The following is a 24,921-nucleotide window of genomic DNA, read 5'->3' on the forward strand; positions in this document are numbered from 1 at the left end:
GCCTCTGTCCCCACAGTGCCTGCTTCGGCAGCATGTGACCATGCTGACCTTGGGCGTCCCTCCTGTCCTGGCAGTCATGTGACTGCTTTCGCAGTTTTCCTCTCTTCCTCATTCCCTGGCTACTCCTCAACTTCCGAGGCCGGTCCTTGCCCATCATCCTGACCTGCTCAATCTCTCTGATGCAGCTTCCAAGTTCCCAGATGAGCTAGTGCTCACCGATCCAGCCACCTGGGTTTCTCCTCTGAAACTTGCCCAGTTTACTTACAGGCGCACATCTCCTTGCTCATACCTCTGCCTCTACCTACAATATCTGCCACTAGCCTTTCTAAAAGTCTAACACTTACACCTACTTCAAGACTTACCCTCTTTATTGAAAGCTCCACTGATTCGTTCTCAAAATATAAGGTAGATCTATGTCCATTTTCTATTTTTGATGCTATATTACTTACATAAAATATCACCACTGGGGAAAGCTGGAGGAAGGGCGGGGATTCTATGTAGTATTTCTGCATCTTCCTGCGAGTCTATAATTAAAATTATTATAGATATATTATTTCAAAATAAAAAGTTTTAAAAATATACGGTGGTCATCAATTCTACATATGCCAGATGTAAGTGGGGCTCTGAGGTCACAAAGAAGGACACAATATATACTGAGCAGTCTGTGCCCTTTCCTTCTCCCTGGGGTGTTATGAACTGAACTGTGTCCTCCCCAAAATTCATAGGTTGAAGCCCTAACCCCAAATGTGACGTATTTGGAGAAGGGGCCTTTAAAGCGGTAACTGAGGTTAAATGAGGTCATAAGGAGGGGGCCCTAATCCAGAAGCACTGGTGTCCTCATAAAAGGAGGAAGGGACACGCGCAGTGAGCAAGCACAGAGGGAAGGCCACGTGAGGACACGGTAAGAAGGTGACCATCTGTGGCCCCAGCAGAAAGGCCTCAGGAGAAACCAAACCTGCCGGCACCTTGACCTTGATGTTCCAGCCTCCAGAGCTCTGAGAACATTAATGTCCGCTGTTTAGGCCGCCCAGACTATCGTATTGTGTTACAGCAGCTCCAGCAGACAGATGCAGGGGTAATGGATGAAATAAAAACATTAAACGATCATACCCGCTGCTAAGCGCCAGACGTTCTTACGGCACCTGAAACTCTGCCACCCAGGATAACTGCCACTGACACACGCCTTGGTCTCCATGCTTCTGGCTGGCTGACTTATAACGGCCTATCCTGCCTCTGTATCTATGTATCCACCTCTATCTCCTTCCGTGTTTTGGCGATTTCGTTGCTTTATATTTAAATCTCTCCTTCATCTGAAATGTACTGTGGTGCATGGTAGAGGCTGGAGAATCTGTTTTTTCCCTCCAAATGGTCGACTAATTCCCAGTACCATTTTTGTAAGTAACTCATCTTGTCCTCTCTCCAACACTCTGAAATACCACATTAGCACAAGAAGTCTGAGTTGAGATCAGCACGCTCTAAATATTTACATATATAATTGGGGGAGGGGTGGATCCTCCTATTTATAGAAGTTATCATTATACCAACTGGAGTCACAGAAAAGCAAAAGCATAGCGCAAAGCTGTTCACTCAGAAACCGACTGACCCCTCATACAATTATTCCCCACTCAAATATACTTCATAATTAACACTAGATGAATGCCCCTCTGCTATCAGCATTTTTGTATTAGTTCATCTCTCACTGACTGTCTGCATTTGTTGCAGAGGGAAATTACAAATCTTGCAAATGATGCAGGACTCACCGCGGGGACAGTGTCGCTGGAGAACTGCCCTCGTCACATTCAAGGATGGTGACCGGCAAAAATCTGGCAGCCAGTCCAGTGAACAATGAAGAGGAGACAATGGACAAGAATAATGAATGACATGATAGATGTTTCTGAAGAATTTGCATATCAAATGGTTAAGAAAGACTCTTAGGGGTGGGGAGGGGGGTGAGCAGAGGTGGAAGAGAGTATGGGGGGGGCAAATAATAATGGGAAAAAATAAAATAAAAACAAATTAGAAAAAAAAAACAAAAGTCCTGGGAAAAGGGTTGGTGCCTTGAAATCCCTTCTCCAAAAAAGGGACCTCTTTGTGAAGGTGCCCAGCAGTCAGATCTGGGCACGCACCGTGACGCCCTAAACAAAGCAAAAACAAAGACCCCACACCATTCCCTCAGGGCTGTTGCTAAGAATTAGCACAAAACTGTAGGTATAATATAACATTTGGCAAATGTATGCCACGATACACGGACTGTTAATTTTAACTTTACTTATTTTTCAAGCAAATCTTTTGTTTTACTAATGAAAACAATGAAACGTTGGCCCGATTTCAGGTAGTCTTTTTTGGATACCAATTTGCCTCAAGCCTTCCATAGTTTAATCAGTTCTGAACTTTCTGTTTGGTGCATCAAACTTTCTTTTCTTTTCCTTCCTTCCTTCCTTCCTTCCTTCCTTCCTTCCTTCCTTCCTTCCTTCCTTCCTTCCTTCCTTCCTTCCTTCTTTCTTTCTTTTCTTATAATAATTGCAGCTTTCTCATTTACTGTTACTTTACACCACACTCTGAAAAGGCAACTCTGACACCCTTCTTCTTGGAAACTTCCTGTCTGATCTTGTACCTTTACCCTCCTAACTCTAGAACACCTTTCTTTAAGCTCTCCCAGGCCCCACTGAGATTTCGCATTAGCATTCATAATTAAGGTTCACAGAAGCTCGTATTTAGTGAGACTTTGCTATATGTCAAGCACCCGCTAAGCATTTTCCAGGTACTAGTGGGTTTAATTTGGCCAACAGCTCTAGGGAAAAGTACCCTTATTATTCCTCCTTACAGTTGAGAAAACCGAGAAGCAGACCAGCGAAGAAATGCGTCCCATATCATACAATTGGTAAAGGGCCAAGCTAGCTCTGGAGCCCATGTATTTCTGAGGTCAAAGTCTACTTCATGAGTATTTTCCCATTTTGAAACTTGCTCCTTTAAAAAAAAATGCACAAGAGTATTATATTCTCTGTAGGGGAAATCTGTTCAGAATAGACTTAGTGATTTTTCCTGTGGCCTTTCCTATATTGAATTAGTCTAAATTTTCTTAATGAAAGATTTCAAACTTACAGAAATTCAAATAAAAATATAAAGTCAAAAACTAAATCACACTGAAAATACCAACTGTCTTATCCAGCCCCTGAGTGGGACCTCAAAGAACTAAATTTAAATCTCGTTGAAATGGATTATTTGGAAGTAGCCTAAAAATGACGTCCAACCTTTAAGGCAAAAAGGTCACTGGCTTGTTTAAAATATTAAAAAGTGGTGGTTTTAAATAAATCTCCCAAAAGAATAGAACAGATACCTTATTCAGATTTATGCTCCTTTGTTCTCCTACCCACTCAATAGAGTAAAAACGCACAAAATACTAATTCTTGGGTGGTCCACACCACATCTCAAAGTAAGCTTTCTAACCCAGAGCCACAGAAAGGCTCATCTTACTTTCAGACGTTCTTTGCGTCCTTTTCCCCCTTCTTGGCTGCCTTTTGGCCCAGGGACCTGGCAGTGCCAAAGAAAATATGGTTGAAGCTGTGGCCCATCACGACTTCTAACTCATATGATCACACAAGGGGATGCTCACACAGACCCGTGATGAGCCTGGACTGTCTTTAGGCCCACTTCCCTGCCCCGCCGGCTCCGCTGCCCTGCTGTGGGGCCCACACCCGCTGCTCCCCAAGCTTCCCCCTCTCCATGGGCCATCACGAATCCACACCACCTCTTGGTGGGCAAAGCGTCACCCAGATGACATAAAGTTTAACAAGCCAAACAGAGAGGGTAACAGCTCCAGGGTTCACAGATTAACATGTTTAGTCTCCAAATGCCACATGTCGGGCTCACCCAGGCACGCATTCAGTCCCGCCCATGTGCTTGAGAGGTTCTAGTCCTGGCCGCAGTTAGGGCCGTTGGAATCCCGTCCTGCACACTGAGCTCACAAAGGGACGTCTCTAGCAATCTGACGCAAATCTCAGCCCCAGGCACCTGCAGGGACGAGGCAGGTGACACGGGCCTGAGAACACGGGCCAGGCCATTAAAGGCACTCGCCTTCGGATTCTAAAAACACTGCCCTATGTATGGCCTTCTGTGCCTCTTGCTCCCAGGGTCGAAGGCAGACAGCCGAGATCAGAAGAGAGACATTCAATGCAAGCGTAGCATTCCTGGGCAGAGAGACGGAATGCCACAGCTTCAGAGAAGAGTTTGATGGTTCTGCCATAAAAAGAACTCATCCAGAAAAGGGTAGGCTGAGCCTCGACAGAGAACCTGAAGGCTGATAAAGGCCCGCAGAAGCGTGAGGCTAACTAGGCCACAAGGAAATTCCAAGTGGGAAAGATGTTCCAACACAGGACACCAGGACAGGAGCTGTCACCATGGCCTTGACCGGAGCAAAGAAAGGCACAGCCGCGGTGCTGGGCTCCTGTCAAGAGGCAAGAAAACACCCAGGGGTTTTGATTCTGAGATGTTCATCCCTCCGCAATTTAATAGGGAACACGGGAAAATGACACACAGGCTTGCCCTTCCCTACCAACCATGAAGTCACTTCATCTTCCTGGGCCTCGGTTACCTCAGCTGCAAGTGGAGGGAGGCGAACCCAGATGACTTCTGCGTCTCTGCCCAGCTACTGAAAAAAGGTCATGTCTGTGGAAAACACTTGTACGCTAACGTGTCCGGTCACCCACGCCTTTCCAATGTGCCACTTTACCTGCATGTGTTCTGGAACGATCATAGCGAAACTAACAGGGGAATTGCACGATTACTGACTTGAAACAAAAATAATCCATAGCGTTTCCTGTTACCTCTGTGATAATGGCATCCTGTTATCTATGGAGATCATAAAAATTAGTCATAAAACAAAGATCTATTTTTTATATATTCCTCAGAGCAAAGACGAGAGACAGCGTGAAACTATTTCTGCCTTTTTTCCTCCCACGCTGCTGGGCCCAGTGTAGGGGAAGAGGCCAGGCCAAGAGCGGCTCACACAGGGGAAGCCGGGGCTCCCAATGCGCTGCACCGCTGCACGCAGGTAGGCGCAGGGGAGCGCCGGGGGCCAGGGGACTTGGATTCTAGACCTAGCCCTTCTTGTAACCACGTAACTCTGGGCAAGCTACTTAGCTTTTCTTACCTCCTTTTCTATTTGTAAAACAGCAAATCTTCTCCATGGTTCTCCGACCTCAAAAATGTGCAAAGTACAGAAATAAGCGTGTGAAACATTTGAGTGCTGGGTGGAAAGATCCAACTGGCCATAAAGGAGCATGTCAATGGTATGGAGCGTGGAGGGGACAGCCAAAACACCCACTATCATTAGACCAGAGAGGGTGAGAGGGTCACTCAGCCAGAGTCAAAGAGTGGGTCACGGGCAAAGAAAAGTGGTGACTGTGACCATGACAGGGAAGCACAGGTGTGCACAGCCCTATCTCCCCAGCGGAACGAGCTTGGCTAGACATGGCATGAGAGGCACATGCCTGGTTTATAGACTCCTGGCTTGTGAACAAATATATTTTTCTATCACCCTTCATTTCTTCATTTACCCCTCCCTTCCTTCTCTTCCTCCTTTCCTCTGCCCCTTCTTTCCAAACAATTAAAATTCTGCACTGAGGGCTTGTAGAGACACAGGTCTCATGTTGCTTTCCAACTGAGTCATTTAAACAAATGACTGAAGTCCCACAAGCAATAAATGTGACTAAGGGAGCATCCGCTCTCTCCAGGCATCCTGGCCTTTGCTCACGGCACTGCCACCGGGCTCCTCATGGCCGTTCCCCGAGATGCTGCCACAGAGACACGGGGAAGAGAAGGCAGGTGCACCAGCCAATCGGGGGACCAATTCCCGCCTCCTTTCAAGTTCTCTCTTCTATACATTTCTGCTGCCCCATGCTGCCTTTGTTTTCCCAAGTGGCAAGGGAAGAGGGAGAACCATATACTGAGTGCTGATTATAGTGGATATTTTTCACTTACTCTCTCATTAAGCCTAAATATTTCCTAGGAAAATAATCCTGCAACAGTGGACAGAAGACGTACAAGTAGAGGCCAAAGGACCAGTCTGGAGGATGTTACGAAGGGCAACACAAAGAGGACCTACATTTTGTCGAACTATTTCAACTGTTTTTATGTAGGAAGGCATTTCTACTCTGATATGACCAATTAGAAATACTTATGTCAAATACCATAGAATACAGAACCACATGTCCCCAAACCAGTGATTTCAATGCCCCCACACCAAATTCATAGGCCAAATCATACATCTATCTATAACAATGGTAATAATTATGGCTTGAGTTTTCTAAGTGTCTCTCTGTTCCAAGCATTGTACTGTGTGCTTTACAAACATCTGAGGCCCCAGCAACCAGGGAGGATTATTATATCCCCTCCAAAAGGAAGAAACAAACATTCTGGGAAGTTAATGAACATACCCAGGGCCCTCTAAGCAGTTGAGCATAGAGGCAGGCCCCAAAGACTGGTCTGTCTGCCTCCAGCGTCTGTACCCGTTAGATTAGGCTGTTCGGTCTCCACATTTATCTTTTCGAGCCTCTGCTTGCGTTCCTTTTACTTCCAGAAGTGCTGATTGGGGTGGGGGGGGGGGGGGAGGCAGCCACAGGAAGAGCGTCCACATGGGTGGGGGAGGAGCACAAAGGCAGGTAAGAAGGAAGAAGAGAAAACCACTTCCCAGAGGAAACAGACGCTGCAGCCGCTGCACCTAATTCATGACCTTCACACTCATTCCTGCCATAGGAAGAGACACTCAGAGGTAGGAAGAGAGGGTGGGGTGGCTGCCTCTGCAGGCGGGAGGGCTGACTGGGACGCCCTGGCCATCCCCGACTGCCACGCGGGGGAGGGCTGGTCCCTGTCACCCTGGCCCCTGGTTGCCTCGTGTCCCCTTCCCCAGGCCACTGCTTCTTCATCGCTTCTCCATATTCCGATGACCACAATCAAAGCAAGCAGCAGAAGGGACTGCACTCACCTGGATAACATTAGTGCTTGCATGATGCTATTGTCATCTAAGAAATGTGCCATCGCAAGGTCACATTCAGTTTTATTCTCTAATCCACTCTCCATTCGTTAGAAGCAAAACAAAAGGGATCATACGCTTAAAAACAGGGGGGAAGGAAAGAAGACATACCATTCTTAGAAATGTCTGGCAAGCGAATACCCCAAGAACATTTACCGAAGTGGTTACCCTGGGATACCACAGGGGAAATGTGAAAGCAATTTTCTCGGCTATCCCCACTTTCATAGCCCAAGTCCAAGCCCAGACACACTCCTGTAACCTGGGAAAGCGCAGCAGTGCCCGGCGACGCGGCCGGAGCACTTACCTGGCATGACCATGGTCTGCGGGGCGGCGGCGTCCGTGCTCAGGCAGAGGCGCCCACCTTTGGCCAATCTGTCGCAGAGCAAGGTGATGTGCTTCTTCAGTCGGCTGGTGTCTTTGGGTCTGGTCAGCTGGCTGCTGAGATTCAACGCCTGCTCCTTTGGGCTCTTCGACAGGCAGGTCTTCAGGAGATGGGAGACGGCCGCGTCCACCGTCTCTTCCCAGCCCTGGGGGCGGAAGCCCATCGTGAATACATGTGGGGGGGCTCCATGAGCAAAGTGGGCACTTCACTGCGGACTAGGTTCTAAGATTATTCCAGACCTAGCTCTGCAAGGGGCCTGGCCCTAAGGAAGTCACTCAGCCACATCCTCACCTCCAAGGGAGGACACGGACAGTCTGCACCTCCCGGGTTTGGGGGTCAAATGAGAGGATGTACGAGCAGCTGCAGCCCTGGGCCAGGCGTGAGTAATCGGCACCCACGACCATCACCGCAGGTGAGGTACACGTGAAGGCCTGCGGGGGCCGCTGCCAGGGTCCCCGCTCCTTTTGCCTCGTCTTTCTGCCCAAGGGTCAGGGACGAGTCAGGATAGACAGCAGCCCCTCAGGATGTCTTGGGGGAAAGCCCTGGTATCGATCTCGGCTCTTGGGCCCACAGCCTTGGGCTTGCAGGCAGAAACCAGAGGGCTTTTGTGAGACACAAGCCCATCCAGTCCCACTTCCCTGCCCAGGTGACGAAAAGTGGCCCAATGAGAAGGAGCCCCCCCCCTGTGCTGGAGAGAAGACCTTGAGGAGGATGTGCTGCCTTAGCACCACGGAGGCTGCAGGCCTGGGAATGGGGGGCTGGGCAGCGACCTCACTGTGCCCGGAGGCGTCAGCACCAGCAGCCCTGGTGGGAGGAGGCGCCACGTCAGGGAACAAGGCAACAGGGAGGAGCCAGAGGGGTCAGCGCAGGCGCTCCCTCCGGCTGGGCATCACCAGGGGCCCCAGGGAACGTGGAGGTCCCAAGCGGCACAGCAGGAAAGTGTAAGTGCCACCCGGCTGTCACAGCCAATGTAACTCTGTTTGTACCCAGAGGCTGGGAAGACTTCGAGGACCATGGGTCTGTCAATGACAGTGAAATCAAAAAGGAAGACAGCCAATGGATTCATTCTCATCGAGCAATGCAGAGTAGTCCAAGCCCCTCAGTCGGAGGGGAGGAGCCTGAGACTCAAGAAGAAGGAGCCCTGGCAGACGTTACTGCTAGTGCCACGTCCTCCTTGACCTTGTCGGCTGAGCCGCCTCTCAAGTCAAACACGCACATCCAATGCGGTTGCACCTGAACTTCAGCTCCTCGATCCAAAGGCTCAGTTTAGCGTCTAAAGCACCTTCTGCTCCACTGCCTCCTCTCCGTATCCACCCGCGCCCACACTCCCACCAGGTCTCTGCCCGGTCCCCACTGCAACGCCCTGTCTCCACGCTGGGCCAGGCTGACTCCCACCTACAGCGCAGCCCAGCCCTGTGGGCCCCCCTCGGGGCTCCAGGGCGGGACACAGCCCATCCCACCGCAGCACTCACACCCCCCAGGCTGCCGTCACCATCTACGTGTCTGCCTCCTGGGACAGGGCCTGAGCGCTCCGCATCCCAGCGCTGTGCTGAGCAGGCAGACTGGGGGGGTGGGGGGGCGAGGCTGCTCAGGAAATGCGTCCGCTGGACAGAGAGGTGGTGAGAGACGTAGAACCGGGATCGCACAGAGGGGAGGACTCTGAAGATCTTCAGTCCAGTCTAGAGGGATCTTTTTTTTTTTTAACCAGGATCCCTTTCACAATAGCAGCCATCTGCCTGGGCGTGGCTGTGTTCACGGTCCAAAATTACTATTTTGGAGGCAGTTAATTACTTTCAAGGATATGTGTAACCAGTAAAACGCTATTCCTATACTGAGCCAAAATCTGCCCCATTGGCCATTATTCTGCCCTCCAGAGCCATGCAGAATAAATCTAACCTCTCTTCTACATGACAGCCCTCTGTATCTGTGAAGACAGCAATTCGGAGCCCTCTCTTCCAGAACAAACATTCCCAGTCCCTCCAGCTCTTCCTTACATAAACACGGTTTCAACTTTTCTCTCTATCCTAACCACTTGCCTTTGAATGAGCGCCAATTTTCAACACTTAAAAATTTGTACAGCTAACTAGAGAACCCCAAACTGATCCACGGTAGGACACAGCTGTCCCTCTCGTTCACTGGGACTTCTCCCAGCCAGCCAGGCCTCTGGTCGCCTCTGCTCTCTGGGCAACGGGACCGCACACGCGTGACGCACAATGAGCCAACAGGCGATGAAACCGCAGGCCTTTTCCACGCATACCACACATGTTCCTTCTGCGCTTAGGCAGCTAGTTCTCTAGACCCATGAGCGGGCTCTGCATACGCCCACTGGAGAACTTCCAACTGTGGCCAAAGTCAGGATTTTTCTTACTCTATTGACCCATTACAGGTGCCATGGGGCAAAATAAGAAACTAATTACTTTTTACTGACCTTGAAAATCCTTTCAAGAGATGTCAAAGAATATAAAGACAGCTTCTTATTGTAAGCATTAGAGAGTAACACACCACTAGTCACTCCACAGATATCTCCACACAACTGCCAAAATCTGAACTAGACAGATACCTAAAATTGAATTTATAATTCCATAACAATGGGAAGAGGTCAATTAAGACAGAGTAATGACCCAGGTGTCACAGGAGAGGACATATTTTCAAGTTGATTTGGGGCCACTGGTGAAGACTTCGGGAGTATAAAGAAGGAAAGGTCCTTTGAATATAATTTGGCATTTGTGTGCTCTGTGGTCATTTCAGCATTAAAGCAGTTCCTACCATTTTACAGACTATTCAACTAAGCAAAGTTCTGTTTCCAAAAGTAGGTTACAGTAGCACGTTAGATAATTTAAGTAGAAATGGCATTCCGTTAATGCAGAGGTACTGCAGAATTTCCTCTCCTGCTGCCAACTCACCGATCCAGTGAAAAATCATGTCATGTTTAGGTATTTGGCAGGGATATTTCTTTAATATAATGAGGCGTGCTGCCAATACAGCAGAAAGATTGCTATTAAAATACAGGGTCATGATTTGGAGGACCTGAATTGCTACAGAAACTCAAATATGATAATGAAAAGGGATGTTTACGAGACAAAAAAAAAGGGGGGGGTCTTTGAAATGAGAGCTTCATTAAATGAAAATGCAGTCTGATAATTGACTGATCAAACATGTGGCATACTTGCCTGATGGAATGCAAAACGAAACTGGAAATACAGAATCTCAAGGGGGAGAAGGACCTTAATGGTAAGTTCTTCCAACCACCTGAAACCTCTGACAAGGGCGTTTAGCGACAGTACAAACCAGCTACTCTGATCCTCTCTTTTTAAGCTTATGCTCTGCATTTGACCTGGACTCCCACGCTGACCTCAATGCTTTAGATAGAGGAACACAAAGTAGATTTCCTGAATTATCATGAAACTTCATCCTGGAGAGCCACGTTCAGGTTTAAAAACAAAACATCAGTGATGCCCCACACGGCCAGCCACCCTTACTAAGCATTCAAGTTCGCTCCAGGCACGTGCGCTGTTCAGTAGCAACTCACCAGAAAACTAAGACTGGAAGATCAAATTGACGTTGAAGATTCCAGAGGAAAGCCACTTCCGGGGTTGGCACATTGGATCATGTGGACCACTTAGCCCACTGAAGCAAATGAAGAAAATGTAAAACCATCATTTCTTTGAAGGTACAGGAAAGCTAACAAGATAGTCACGAGCAAGTCAGGATGGACAGGACAGTGGAGGCCCAGGAAGTGAGTCCTAGTTTGAGGTCATTACCTACCAGGCCTGACCGACCGCCCCCACGAAGGACTTAGGCTCGCTTACATATGTCCACAGAGAGGCAGCACAGGCGGCCAGGAAGAGCGGGTCGGGTTAGTGGTCAGAAGGCCAAGGCTGGACCGTGGCACCTTCCCTCATAAGCTGCATGTCTCTGGAAAAATTAGCTCTCTAGGGTTCAGTTTCCTCACCAGTTTAAAACCACAAAGATAATTTCCCTCACCAGGTGCTTACAGATAGAATGAGACATGTTTAGCAACGGTAGGTACATAATTCCATGCAGTAATTCTTACTTCAACCCTGGCTGGTTTGGCTCAGTGGATTGAGCGTCGGCCTGCGAGCTAAGTGTCGCTGGTTCGATCTTCCAGTCAGGGCACATCAGAGAAGGAAAACTCTGACTCCAAAAAACCTCCGCTGCCTTGCGGCATACCTCTTCAGGGGAAAGGCTAAGGGAGTAAACCCCGACAGAAAATCCGGAGCCGGAGTCCCTAAGGCGGTTTGACGTTGTAGTCAACACCGGCAACTCCTGCGGCGCACCTGAAGCCAAGCTGTATTGACTCCGTCTTTCCCTTGGACCCTTCAGCTGCGAAGAGAGGGGGGGTCTGCTGCATGGGCAACAGCAGACCCTCCATATCACCCTGCCCAGGCTCTGTAGCTTCAGCTTCACTGGAGAGGACACTCCAGCGTCATCGCAAGATGTCGATTCAACACGGGAGGAGACAGATACCGTGTCACTCCCGGGTCGGACTGCACAACCATTCTCGGCGGTGCAGATAGACTCTTGGGAAGCTACACCATCGTCTCTCGAGACGGACGGCTGCCGACGAATTCTTACTTGTGAGATTCTTTCTAAAAGTTTCTCTCGGCTGAGCTGGTGCCCATGAATAACAATAGCAGCAGGAATAAAAACAACAGCAACAAGAGGAAACACTACTTCGTTCCTCATGTGTTGGAAAATGTGCAAAGGGTTTTACAAATAAAATTGCGACTAAATCTCACCATTATCCTATTGGACAGGCCTCACCGCTTCTAACTAAGGCTCTAGCTGTGCAGTCATCCAGCAAAACAGGCCCAGCTGGTAGGAGCCGCGATGCGGTCCCAGGGCTGTGTGGCCCGAAACCCCCCATCCTGACCCCTGTGCCACAGAGCACCTCCTTCCCATTTCCTGTGCGTGTCTTTCGGTCGGCTCTCATCACATGATCTCAGGCTCCTTCCACCAAACCAGGCTTTAGAAAACAGCATGAGGTCTTCCCCCAGGAAATGTATGGCCACGATGAACCATTCGCGGATCTAACACTTAAATCAGTTTCTGTAGCACAGTGAGTGGTCTGCATACAACTCAACGAGATTTTACTGCATTATGATCTGTGCCAGTTGGATGGGTCAAACTTTTTAGAAAGAGTCCACCAAGGCTTTTAGCACCTGCACAGGCTGCTGAAACTGACATCTAGAAATGGCCTTGGGACACCAGGTGCCCTGAAAACAGAACTCTGATAAACCTGAATTACAGATGCGCATTCCAGGGACTCATCACTGAGAATGCTTGTAGAAGCAGCTATTAAAGAACCATAACACACACAGGGATCACAGATTCCCCAGGTACCCGCCTATCAGAAGGAGTCTGGAAAAAACGTTATGGAAGCTAGGACAAGGGAGAACCACGTGAATAAAAGAGAGATAGCAGCCCCTCCATGGAGAATGCTGTGTTCTTAACAATCTCAAAGAACAAGAAATGACCAACCGCAGGAAAAATATGTCTAGTAATACAAAAAAACCACTGATTTAAGGGAAATAAATAGTAAAGCAAATGTTCATGACAAAAGAATGACAGCAATTCCATATTTTCTTACAAAACAGAAGAGCTTTCCAGGATGTAAGACAGGAAGCTACAGATAGAACTGTGTTATGTTTTGTTACTGAGCTACAAGCACACAGGTTACTACCCTATGCCAGGCAATGCAACTAAAGTAGGAAAAATTGCCAGATGCCTAGAATAGATGTGGTTCATTAATTAATGTGGCGCACGGGACTACAGCGGTCCTTCTCTATATCATGCTTCACTTATCGCGGCCTCACTGTATCGCGGGATTTTTTTAAATATTATATTTAATTACTTACTGCGTATTTTCTGCTATATTGCGGGATTTTGCAGTACTGTATACGTATGTTGTTAAAGTTACGTAAGTTTAAGAGTGTAGAATAAATGTAAGGTTCCTACTTCGCGGGGGGGGCGGGGGGGTCTAGAACGTAATACCCGCGATAAGTGAGGCATCGCTGTATAACGAGAGTTAAATTATGTCACACCCACAAGTGAAATTCACAAGAGAACGGAAGCCAGAATAAATAGGGAGGAAATGAAAACTTCTCTGCCTCTTAGAGATGGTGGATTTATGGGTAAACAGAGGACACCGTTTCAGGTGAGGAGAAAGGACTATTAGCCTGGCTGGATGGAAAGACACTGTGTGCCCGGGAAAAGTCAGCTTTCCAGAATGAAGTGAGGAAGCCGAGGAGTCACAGAAAATGACTCTTTGAAAGGCTTGCTAGAGCCCAGCAACTACAAGTCCTGACCGCCTGGTTCTGGAGTCTGAGCTGAACCAGGGTTAGAGGGTCACAGCCAGTGTGCCAGCACATGCGTGACCGGAGGACAATGGGCGGAGCCTAGCAGAGACGTGCAGGGCAGGCCAACCACGAGGCACGGGCAGAAAGGCTACTTCTAGGGCAGCATAGAAAGGACGCCAGCTTAGGGGGTTCCCAGAAGCGTTTCCAAAAGCACGACAACGGGTCTGTGTGCTGTCACAGATAAGAGAGCACTGGTTTTGGAGCAGTGAGTCACCAGTATCCATGCGCACATTTCTAGAAGGATGCAAAGGTCCCAGAAATATCAAAATCAGCTCTTCATAATTAGTAAGACTCAAACTTGGTTGTATAAAGGCATTTTAAGGAAAATGAACTAATATAAATACACTTGCAGCCTGAAATCAAATTAGTGAGCAGCGTGAGAAGCGTGAGCACCACTGTTCCTTGCTGGGCTTGTGCAGATTTTCCTTCTTGTTATTTATAGTTAACGCACACCTTATTTCAAAAAGGATTTGAGCTGGCATGGGGCAGAGTGAAGCTTCAATTAATCAATTCTTTGCCCATGTATTCAGTCTCTTTATTCTTAAATGCATAAATAATATTAGATGCGTCCATATTTTATATACATGAGCTTGTACATCGTATTCTACTTGGCACCGATTCTGGCGTATTTCAACTATTATAATTTTAAAACAGCAAGCAAGTCATCAGAACGGCTCTGAGACACGTTACAGAAACTCTGATGAAGTAACAGAGTTGCATCTAACGGGCAACGACGCAGAGAGTGTGGCCCTTATGAACATAAAACCAATTCTTCCATGTTTATCTTGCTGGCTAAGATCATGGGAATTACCAAAATATTTACTTTCTGTACTGTGTTCCCATAGACAGTTGTAATTGTGATGCTACTTGGACACTCCAGAAAGGCAGGCTTTATACTGACCCCAGACTTCCTCCCTTTGTTTGTCTTTTAAGAAGAGGTCATTAATAACAGGAATGATTAGCCATCTCCGTCATCACTCAGTCCAGACAGGCGGCACAATGGCCCCTACATCAAATCTGCCCTGTGACGTAGGAGTCTTTCAACCTTGTAAGTGAGCCTTGATAAGTCTGGCCACACAATGGCGTTTCCTATTGTAAACATCTGTTTTCTCACATGAACCACATTGAATATGTTAAAAATAAGTTTCTCTTTCCCTATCAGTTTGCAAAAGGAATAATCAATCAAAAAGTAAGGCTGAAGGTTCAAATCTCCATCTTAACTTTCCCAGCGGGATTTTAAAGTTCAGTGCTACAAAGGTAACATGGTAGAGCTTTTCTTCTTCAGATGGTAGATAACGTCTGTGGAAGACATTACACACACTTTGAAAGGCAAGGAAAAGGCCCCATGCTGTGCAACGTGCCAATATGCCTTCCACCTCTAGGACTGTAGGTAAATCGGGTCCCCAGCCCAGTGCATTGCTGCCCGTCAGTAGAGATTCCGCTGGAGACATGTGGAACACAGACATTTGGAGCACCAGTCTGAGATGACTCGTTTGGAAATGCCAACCCTGCCCCTCCTTGCTGTCTTGCTGTCTGCTGGACTTCATGTCAAAGCATCTTCGTCATCTACGCTGTTTACTAGGAAAAGGAGAAGCAGATCTTCACAGAGATCAGGAAGGGCAAGTGATAACATTTCCTCCAAGGCTGAATTCACAAGGATTAGGAGGCCACATGCGGGCTCAAGAGGAAAGGATTCATGGTGATGCCATGGCCCACTGAGAGCACATGGAGAAGCAGTAGCAGCTTCTTGCCCCCGCTTCATGCAGACACGCACCCCCCCCCCCTGAGAAATCCCGGGGCACTGCCTGGTTACCGTGTATGTGAGCAGGTTTATCCCAGAACACCAGAAGTCAGGGCTGCCAACGCAAACACCACGGCACAACTAAATGCCAGTTCCTATCCTGCTTCATTAATTTGTTAAAATGTGCTGAAGCTGTTCACAAAACCCCTTCTCTCTTGGCTCCTGAGAGCACGCACTAGAATTTTCTGCAATGGTGACAATGTTCTATACCTGCACTGTCTCGTGTGGCCGCCACTCACCATGTGTGATTGCTGGGAATTCAAATGTAGCTAGTGAGACTGAGGCACTGAAATTTTAATTTTATTTCACTTCATGTAAATTTCTATTTAAATAGCCACAGGTGGTGAGTGGCTACCATTTTAGACTACAAGTATGTTTATGGCTGAATATGATTAGGATTTGTTTGCTTGTGATGTTGAAGTGAATCCACAGGGGTGAGATGTGTTTTGCTTATGTAGACATGCTAAGTGTCTAGTAGTACCTACTAATGAAACACAGTAGGTACTGAATAAATATTCACCGAATGAATACACAACTGGATAAGAAAGAGATTGGTCCTACTCAGCCAGTCCTAAAATATGTACAGTTGTACAGCTTTGGGGCTCCGCACAGCATCATGGGAGAGGGATGTGTATAATATCACAATTAAATACTCTCTCACACTCAAGCCAGTAACACAACCTTCACTGGGCTAAGTCAAGATCATATTTTCTGTAGCACTTCTGTAGCAGAGAATCAGGAGAAGCAGGTTTTAATTCTACACTGAGAATTCACATGCTCTGAAATATCCTCAGTCCCTAACCTGAAATGTAAGAAAACGCATTTCAGAATTGCCCTATCAGGTGCTCTGACAGAACATTATTTTGGGCATATTACCGAACCCACTATGGAACGAAGGTTAAGAGCTCTTTTTGGAGATGCCAAAGAGAACATTTAATGTTTTTCTGAAAGTGAAAGGGAGTATCCCCACCAAAACACATTTAACATATATAACTTCCAGCATCTTAAAAAAATCACATGTAATAGCCTGCGATACCAACACTTATTTGCTCCCAAAATAGTACTAAGAAGTGGCAAAAACAGAGATGCATTACTAAAGAGACAGATGAAAGAAAACAATGATGTGTTCTGTTCCAAATGGGATGGTGTTTTTCTTTAAAACATACGGATAGTACAGTGCAAAGAACATGACTTTCATTAGAGATGATAAGTTCTAAGTAACTTTTGTTTGGCGAACCTAATGTCATTAAGAAAGAAACACTCCAGAATTAACTACGGCATTTAGCCTGCCTTGTAACACACGCCCTCTAAATGAAATACAATAAACCATTAAGTAGTGCTATTCAAAACGTAAATAAAACATCCTCCTAGCCCTCTCTTCTACCTCTCAGTACTTCTGAGGACATCTGACCTCGAATGGGGAGTCTCTGCTAAAAATGTCGTCCACGTGTCTAAAGCTCTCCCCCTCCCATATGCACTCTGCCATCCACCCTCAACCCAACTGGCTAAATTACATTCAGATTTTTGTGGTATCATAATAACTTCAATATGGGATATATTTTCAACATTCTGGTCAGAGGCTCCTTTCTTCCCGGCCTCACCCTCCTTCCAAGTTATTTCAGGCGTGCATATTTCATTTCCACCTCTCAGTGGGACGCCCATCACATAACATTTAGCTGTGAGGTCTAGAGGCATAACGTGGGGGGCTGTGGACGAGCATGTCAAAACCACATACTGCATGCGTACGTCTTCAAGAATGAAAAAGGATTCCTTTTTTCTCAAGATATAGAAGCTGTCTCAACAGTGCAAGTCCGACGTGAATACCACAACCTAATCAAAGATGAAGAGCGGAACAAGCAGTATTACAATGTCTCTTTGGATTCATTCTTCTCTCCGAGTTATGTTTTTATCAAATGTCCTGTCTCATTAATGACTTCAATAGACATAATGAGTATACAGTGATCCCTCACTTATCATGGGTATTATTACATTCTAGACATCCACCCCCACCCCCCGCGATAGGTGAAAATCTGTGAAGTAGGGACCTTACATTTATTTTAGTATTTGCTGTACAGGACCGCAAAATCCCTCCATAGAGTGAAAAATCCACGATAAATACTTAAATATAATATTTTTTTAAATCCCACGATACAGTCAGGCCGCGGTAAGTGAACTGCGATATAGAGAGGGATTGCTGTACACACCTTCTAATCTTGCTGAATTCAGAAGAGAGTTGAATGAATTTCCCCCGCAGGTTTTGGGAGGGAGGACAGCAGAGAATTAGGATGCAGGGCAGAAAGGGGCTTTTAGAAGATGCTGAGTCCATCCACTTGCCTACGGGGATGAATATACGTGTACTCCCAGCGAAATGAAGCTGCTTTGAAAGATCTCTGGAGTGGGAAATCCCACAGTCTCTCTTGGGGTGCAGTTCCTACATCTGAGAGCGTTTATTCCTAGCAAGCTCTTCCTTTGGGGCTAACCGTGCTTCAGGAGCAAGCGAGCTGGGGAGGCACACGCGGCCCCTGCTCAGAAGGCCCCACGCTGCTTTCGTGCTTGCTGGTGCCATCTTGAAATTCTTAATGAGTTTATCTTTGAACTTGGAAGTGAAATCTGATGGGACAATGAAGCGCATGTGAGAAGGAAGAACATGCATGACATGCGTGCACCTGCCTCCTCTCTGCCCTGTTCACATGCAGCCCCATGAGCTCCCACCTCCCGTGGTCCCAGGATGAGTGGGAGGCTCAAAGCAAGTACAAGGAAGGCAGGTTACCCCTGGACTGACTAAGCAGGGGCACAGACTGCCCTGAAAGGCTTTTTGTTTGAACCAGGACTTGTTTCTAAATGAGGAAAGAAGGCAATAGAGCCAAAGAAACGAGAGTGACTAAGGAAGGCCATCTTACTCCTGTTGCTTGCCTGTTATCCAACCACGACACCGCAGGGAAGCGAGTGACCCAGGGGCCCTGGCCTTCGACCCTCCCTTAGAAAGTGTGGGTAAGTGTGCGCGTTGAAGAAGTGAGACATAGACAGTGAGCTTTTGTGCAGATTCCACAGTTCTGTGAGAACGAAGGAGATACGCATGCGTGGGCTACGATATACAAATTGTATCGTTATGAAGAGTCCGCATGAGTTTAAATGCTCTTCTGTCTGCATTAAAACTGGCGTTGCCCATTGTAAAGATTAATGGTAAAAACTCATGCTAATGATTTAAATTTTTAATTTTTCTATATTCAGAACATAAATAACAAATAAAAACACCAGGATGAAAAAGAGGCTGCACAAGGTAAACGCTGTGTTTTCCACGCCAGTTTCCACAGCACGTTGGCCCTTTTCCTGCTGCTTTTGAACAACGGACCCGCATTTCCACTTTGCACTGGGCCCTGCACATTACACAGCAGGCCCTGCCCCGCCTCCCCACGCTCTGGTCACACCCACTGCATCTGTCCTGACGGTCACGGTCACGTCCCGCCATTCACCCAACAAGCACTGGCTGCACTCGGGGAGGCACTGGGCCAGGCCCTGGTGATATAAAAATGAGTCCGATACAACTCCCGCCCTCCACTGCAGCTGAGACAGATAGCCATGAAAAGGTCGTAACGTCTACCTCGCATGACCTCAGTGCCAACTATAAATAATGTACGTGAACCATACAAACCACTTCCTATCATGATTAGCACAGTCCTCACTTATCTCATTACAACTCACTGGGCAGGTGTGAGTGCAGTTTCCGCCGTATAGCTACAGAAGCAGAGACTTCGATCAGTCAGAAATGTGCCCAGAGGGACTTGGTCATTGAGCGGGGGGACCGGGAACTGAGGCCGCCCGTGTCTTTCTGATGACTAAATCTGAGCTCATAAGTGATAGTTCTTCATAATGTAATTCTTTATTTTCTATTACAGTCTCACTTCGGTACTCGTTGGCTTCACAGCTCATAGAACCCTGTACTCATCTCATTTGACGAGAAAAAAATGTTTCGGCACTCGGCGCTTGCGCGGGATTCGTCACACTTGCTAGAACTTGTTATGAGTCACGCCACTGCCCAACAAGAGAAAATGCTTCATTGGTACTCGTCAGTTTTGGCACCAGTGACACATTCTGGAATGAATGAATGACGAGGACCGAGGTACCACTGTATTATTATGTCTACATGTCCACCTTCTCAAAGGTCAACATTAGCTGTAATTTTATCTTATCTATCTAAAGAAAAGTGTACTCTTAATGTCTTCCCAATTATTTATTAGTATTTTGTTTAGGATATAAAATAAAGGTTGGTTTTTTTAATCTGATAATCTTTTGACCCAATTGTAGAAAATTAGATTCAACTGACAGAGTTTGTTATTTTCAAAATCATGTTCATGACTTTGTTTGCTCAGATACAGTGTTAAAATCATGTACTTTAGGATCAGACAGACCTGGTTCCAAATCCTAGCTCTACCCCACCAGTTTCGAAAGGGACTTAACTCTCAAAGCCTAAATTTTCCCATCTGTAAAATGGGAATGAAAATAAAACCTTTGCTACCTTCTAGGGACGTGTGAAAATTTAAATACGGTAATCCTTCTGAAACATTTAAAGTAACACCTAGTACCTAGTAAGCACTCAAAAATGTTATTTTTAGTACAGTTGTTTTGAGTACTATGTTCTCATACCTGTGTTGAAAAATAGATTTGAAATGACTTTTTCTTGAAATGGCTTCCACTAATACATTAACTATGCTCAAGGGTCTCTAATTTCCAAAAAAATCTATTATTTCTTTGTAATAAAAGCAGCTGGTAGGCACCGATACCTCTACAATGCACGGGATCTGGGGTGTTTTTATTTAAATAATCTTTTACCCCAAACTCCAAATACACACCCCCATTTTTCTCCTTTTCATTCTAAATTGCATAATCAAAGGTTCATGGGTAAATAAGAGTTTATGAACTATATATAAAGAACTATATAAATGTAATAGAATACTCCTGTCATACAGTACAGCTCTCTGAATTGTCTCTAAACCTTGAAGTGACGCTTACATTTAAGAAGACTGAGCAACTAAAATGGCTGAACTGTTTTCTCTGGCGGAAAAGGGAAGAATTAGCCAACCTGAAGGTTTGCTGCTGGCACCCAGGCAGTCAAAAGACTGTTTCCCTGGCTTCTCAGTGATTGAAGAGCACATTTAAAAAAAGGACTGGATACCACATAAAAATGAACTATATACCTACTTTTAAAATAGCTCTAGAAAAAAAGACTTTTATTTGACACTTTTATAATGATTTAAAGAAAAAAACAACAGGATTTGGGTTAAAAAAAAAAAGCCCAAGCCATCATTTGATACCTTAAAAAACATGATAGCCATGTGCCCTGGCTGGGTGACTCAGCTGGTGGGAATGTTGTCCAATACACCGAAAGTCTGCAGGTTCAATCCCCGGTCAGGGCACACACCTAGGTTGTGGGTTCTATCCTGGTCATGGGGTGGACAGGGTGTTTCTCTCTCTTTCAAAACAAACAAACAAACAAACAAACAGACAGACAAAGTCATGACAGCCATGTGATATCTTCCTAACAGCATGATCTTTTCAATAACCACGGCCATTCCCACTGCAGACGGTGGGTCCTTACCAATTCTTGCATGTCCTGCTGCAGTGGCAAAAATGCCGCCTCCAGAATCGCCACCTGGTCCGCACTGAGCTTCTGCCACAAACCAATCAGCATGATCACCAAATGGGTGGCACTTCTCAGCCTGGTGAAGGACTGGAACAGACGGTCTTGGTTCTCCTCGACGGCGTCTGCTAGAGCCATTACCTGCAGAAACGATGGGCTTCAGTTAGGGATGATTTCACAATTCTCAGGCCCTCCACAAATTACATTTGGCACACGCTTGTTTTTCTTTCATACAGCTTGATGAGCTTTCTCTCCCCAAACACAAGCTATGTGGAGTAATAAAAGAGTTATCCTTCATCTGTTCCACTTCCTTCTGTAAAAAAAAAAAAAAAATTGCCCAAAGTAATTCCAAATCCATATGGCCAAGAGATAAAAATATCCACAAACTCAGCTTAATGGGGACATTGTTCAGTGTTGCTTCGCCATCATGACCTTCTACAATATATGATGATATTAAGTAACCTCTGACACAGTTATTACAGTCTTTAACACTAGCCGCAGAGATGGACCGATTTAAAAGTTCTCATCAACATAACTGCATTTGCCTCGTAATTTAAAATAATAAGTTCATTACACCCTTTTCAGAAAATAACTATCTCTCTCTGATTGTATGTCTCATGGCTGGAATATCAATATCTCTTTATTATATCCAAAAGGTAGATAAAGTTCAAACATTTAGCCAACTGAGTAACGTGTCATTTTTTTTAATACAAGTGGCAGGCAACAGCCCATAGGGACCGAAAAGAAAAAAAATGTTCGGGGTGTGTTAGCTTTACAATGCCAAATCTACTTGGGATAAAATTGGCAGAAGTGAGTAGAATCGCCTTTTTTTTTTTTTTCATCCTCTTGAATAATCCTGTGGAAAAAAAGAACTAAAGCAACAATTGGAGGGGATATCCAAGAATGCCCATTGGTGTTTTATTTTATTTTAATGTCTTGGTGAATTTTGTGCTCATTAAAAGTAATGAACTGACTGGCCCAGGGGCTCAAGGCATCTGACAGCCCCCAAGATGTGAATAGCAAGAGCCAGAGCAATGTGACCTCCTTCCTACAGTTGCGCCAGCTTGAGGGACCAGAGCTCAGAGGAGCTGCAGAAGCCCGGTGCAGCTGACCCATTCAGTGATCTTTCATGGGCTGCTGATGCAGGCCTGAAGAGCTTGTTAGAATGATGATTCAAACCAGTAGACTCTATAGCTGTGTGGTCTCCCAAATTCCACGGGGGGAGTGGCACTGTAGGGGGACAGTCCTCAAAGTGTCCAGAAGACACTGGAACAGAGATGCAGATCAGAGAAAGACCAACCGAGCAGACAGAGATTCTTCGCCACGTGGTTCGAGGCTTGCAGGAGTTATGAAAGGCAATCCCAGTTCACATGCAGCTCTCCGGGGAGCCTGGGGAGTTTGGACTGAGGTCAGCAGCCCAATCAAGTATGTTGCTTACTATGTGCCCAGTACTGGGCTGCTTTCCATGTGTTCAAGAGAAGTGCATGATATCTTACAGCCCACGAGTATCTTATAATTTGTTGGACAAGAAAACATACATACACAACCAATTAGTGGAAAGAAACATTACTGTAATAATGTCCTAATTGTAGAGAACACAAAGTAAGTGTGAAAGAAATTACCAAAGGGACAGATTATTATGGCCAGAGTTAATATCCCCGGGGCCTTTTTCACTCCAACGAGGCTTGGAACTCATCCCTCGCCCATTACTTCCAGCAGACCCCTCGAAGAGACAGAAAGAGGCCACTTTCCTTAAACCAAAACACCTGGAATCCTCTGCGCCCCCCACCCTCACCACGATTACAACTGACTCCTGTTCAAGTCTAAATATACGCATTTTTCCCTTCCTGGGAATGTTACCAATTAAGCCTCATTGCGGGGGTCATGATATCACGGCACAAGATGGTCATTGTCGTTAAGTCCAAATCATACAAAACTCAAGGCCATGTACACCTCCCGAGTGCCAGGTGTGTGCAAACATTTGCAGGAAGCACTGCAGGGAATTCAGTGGAGACAGATCTCATCTCCACCTTCAGAGGTTATAAGGGAGAAAGGAAAACAGGTCAAGGGGGCAAAGGCTGAGCATGCAGGGAAGGCTACAGACTCTAAAGAAGGGTGCCATTCCCATTAGGGTTATTGTTAATGATAACCCGTGCGATGCACGGGGCATAGACGGCACGCCAAGCATTCTGCCCTGTGCCTTCACCCGCCACACCTCCACTGTGGCTTAGCTGGCACGCTCTCCACTTTACAAATGGTGCCCCCGAGGCTCGGCCGGGGCAAGGAATTTGCCAGTACTATACGCAGGGCGTGCCAACGGTCCCCTTGCTTAGAAGGGCTCCGTGCCTGCTTGAGTGCCCTGCTGCCTCTGTCTTGAAATCCTTCGCACGTACATTTTTGAAGCTGTGTTTTTGAAGTGAAGTCCGTGGAGACGTGCTCACTAACTCCTAGTGTTACATGCTCTTAGGTTTGCCCTTATGACTGGCATCGCATAGCATGGAGATGAACAATGTGAAAGCTTAACTTTCCCTGACTTGGAATGCCACGAGCTGGAAAATAAAAGATACCATCAGAAGGTGTGAAAGGGAGACCACTGGAGAATGGGGAAAGCTTTACATTTTAGTGGCTGTTTTAACAGCACTTTAATAAGGGTCCTGCATTTTCATGTTGCCCTGTGAACTGCAAATTCAGGAGCCAGCTTGGCCATCACCTACTAAATGAGAGGCCAGGGTTCAGACTTCGGAGTCTCTCGCTCCCGGGTCTGCACCGGCCCTGAAGTCCCTCACAGGTGCAGTAGCCTGGCTACTACGGAGGGAGCGGGGCCTTTGGAAGGCAAGGTCAGCAGCCAGCTCCAGCTGCCTCAGGGGAAAGAACTGACTGTTCAAGTTTCGGAAATTTGGTGAGTCAGCTGTTAAACATGGTCACTATGAAAAATTAAATTACATAAATTTAAAATTGAATAAAATATATGAAAACAAAGGTAATAAATACTCAACAACACTTCCTAATTATTTTAGTCTTATCTATACCCTGGAGGTTTTTTATGCCTATTGTCCCTGGAGGCTGGAAACAAAAATGGCTACTGTCCATTTTTTCCTGAGTCTGCATTCTGTGACCTCGTGCTGGTCACTTGGAATTGGCCATGGTGGAAGCATTTGTAACATGGAGGTGAACAAATGCCTCAGAGCCAGCCTTCCCAACCCCTCCTCCCCAGGGAACTGGTTGTTAAATACTTACCAGCGTGCGACTTAGAAGAGGTACCTGAAATTTGTCCTCAAGAATAGATATTGGATATGGGGGCTTTAATAAAAGTGACGGAAATGCCCTGGCCAGGTGGCTTAGTTGGTTGGAGCATCATCCCCTAAACCAAAAGGCTGCAGGTTCCATTCCAGGCCAGGGCATATACTTAGGCTGTGGGTTCGAACCCCAGTCAGCTGTGTAGGGACATAACCAATAGATGTCTCTGTCTCTGTCTCTGTCTCTCTATCTCTTTCTCTCTCTTCCCTTCCCTCTGTCCCTCCCTCAAATAAATAAACATATCCTCAGGTGAGGATTAAAATAAAAAAGTGAAGGAAACAGCTTGACCAACTGCATTAAAGCAGAAAAGTGAGGCTGCTTGTTCAGAGAACAAATATTCCAGTTTGGGAACCGCATTTGATGAGACAAAAAGGACAATGTGAGCCACGTTGT

General features: G+C 46.4%; 1 protein-coding gene across 1 annotated transcript in view; it reads right to left on the minus strand.

The window, feature by feature from the left end:
- BBS9 (Bardet-Biedl syndrome 9) overlaps positions 1-24,921 on the minus strand; it is a 343,600-nt gene that overhangs the window by 40,311 nt on the left and 278,368 nt on the right. Inside the window, exons 20-21 of the mRNA XM_090287031.1 lie at positions 21,190-21,372; positions 7,335-7,557 (exon numbers count right to left, since the gene is read on the minus strand). Of these exons, the coding sequence (XP_090143157.1) occupies positions 7,335-7,557; positions 21,190-21,372 (406 nt within the window). The remainder of the gene's footprint in view (positions 1-7,334; positions 7,558-21,189; positions 21,373-24,921) is intronic.

The sequence above is a fragment of the Furipterus horrens genome, unplaced genomic scaffold (genome assembly GCF_987537825.1).
Source record: "Furipterus horrens unplaced genomic scaffold, mFurHor1.1.pri manual_scaffold_9, whole genome shotgun sequence".
Lineage (NCBI taxonomy): Eukaryota > Metazoa > Chordata > Mammalia > Chiroptera > Furipteridae > Furipterus > Furipterus horrens.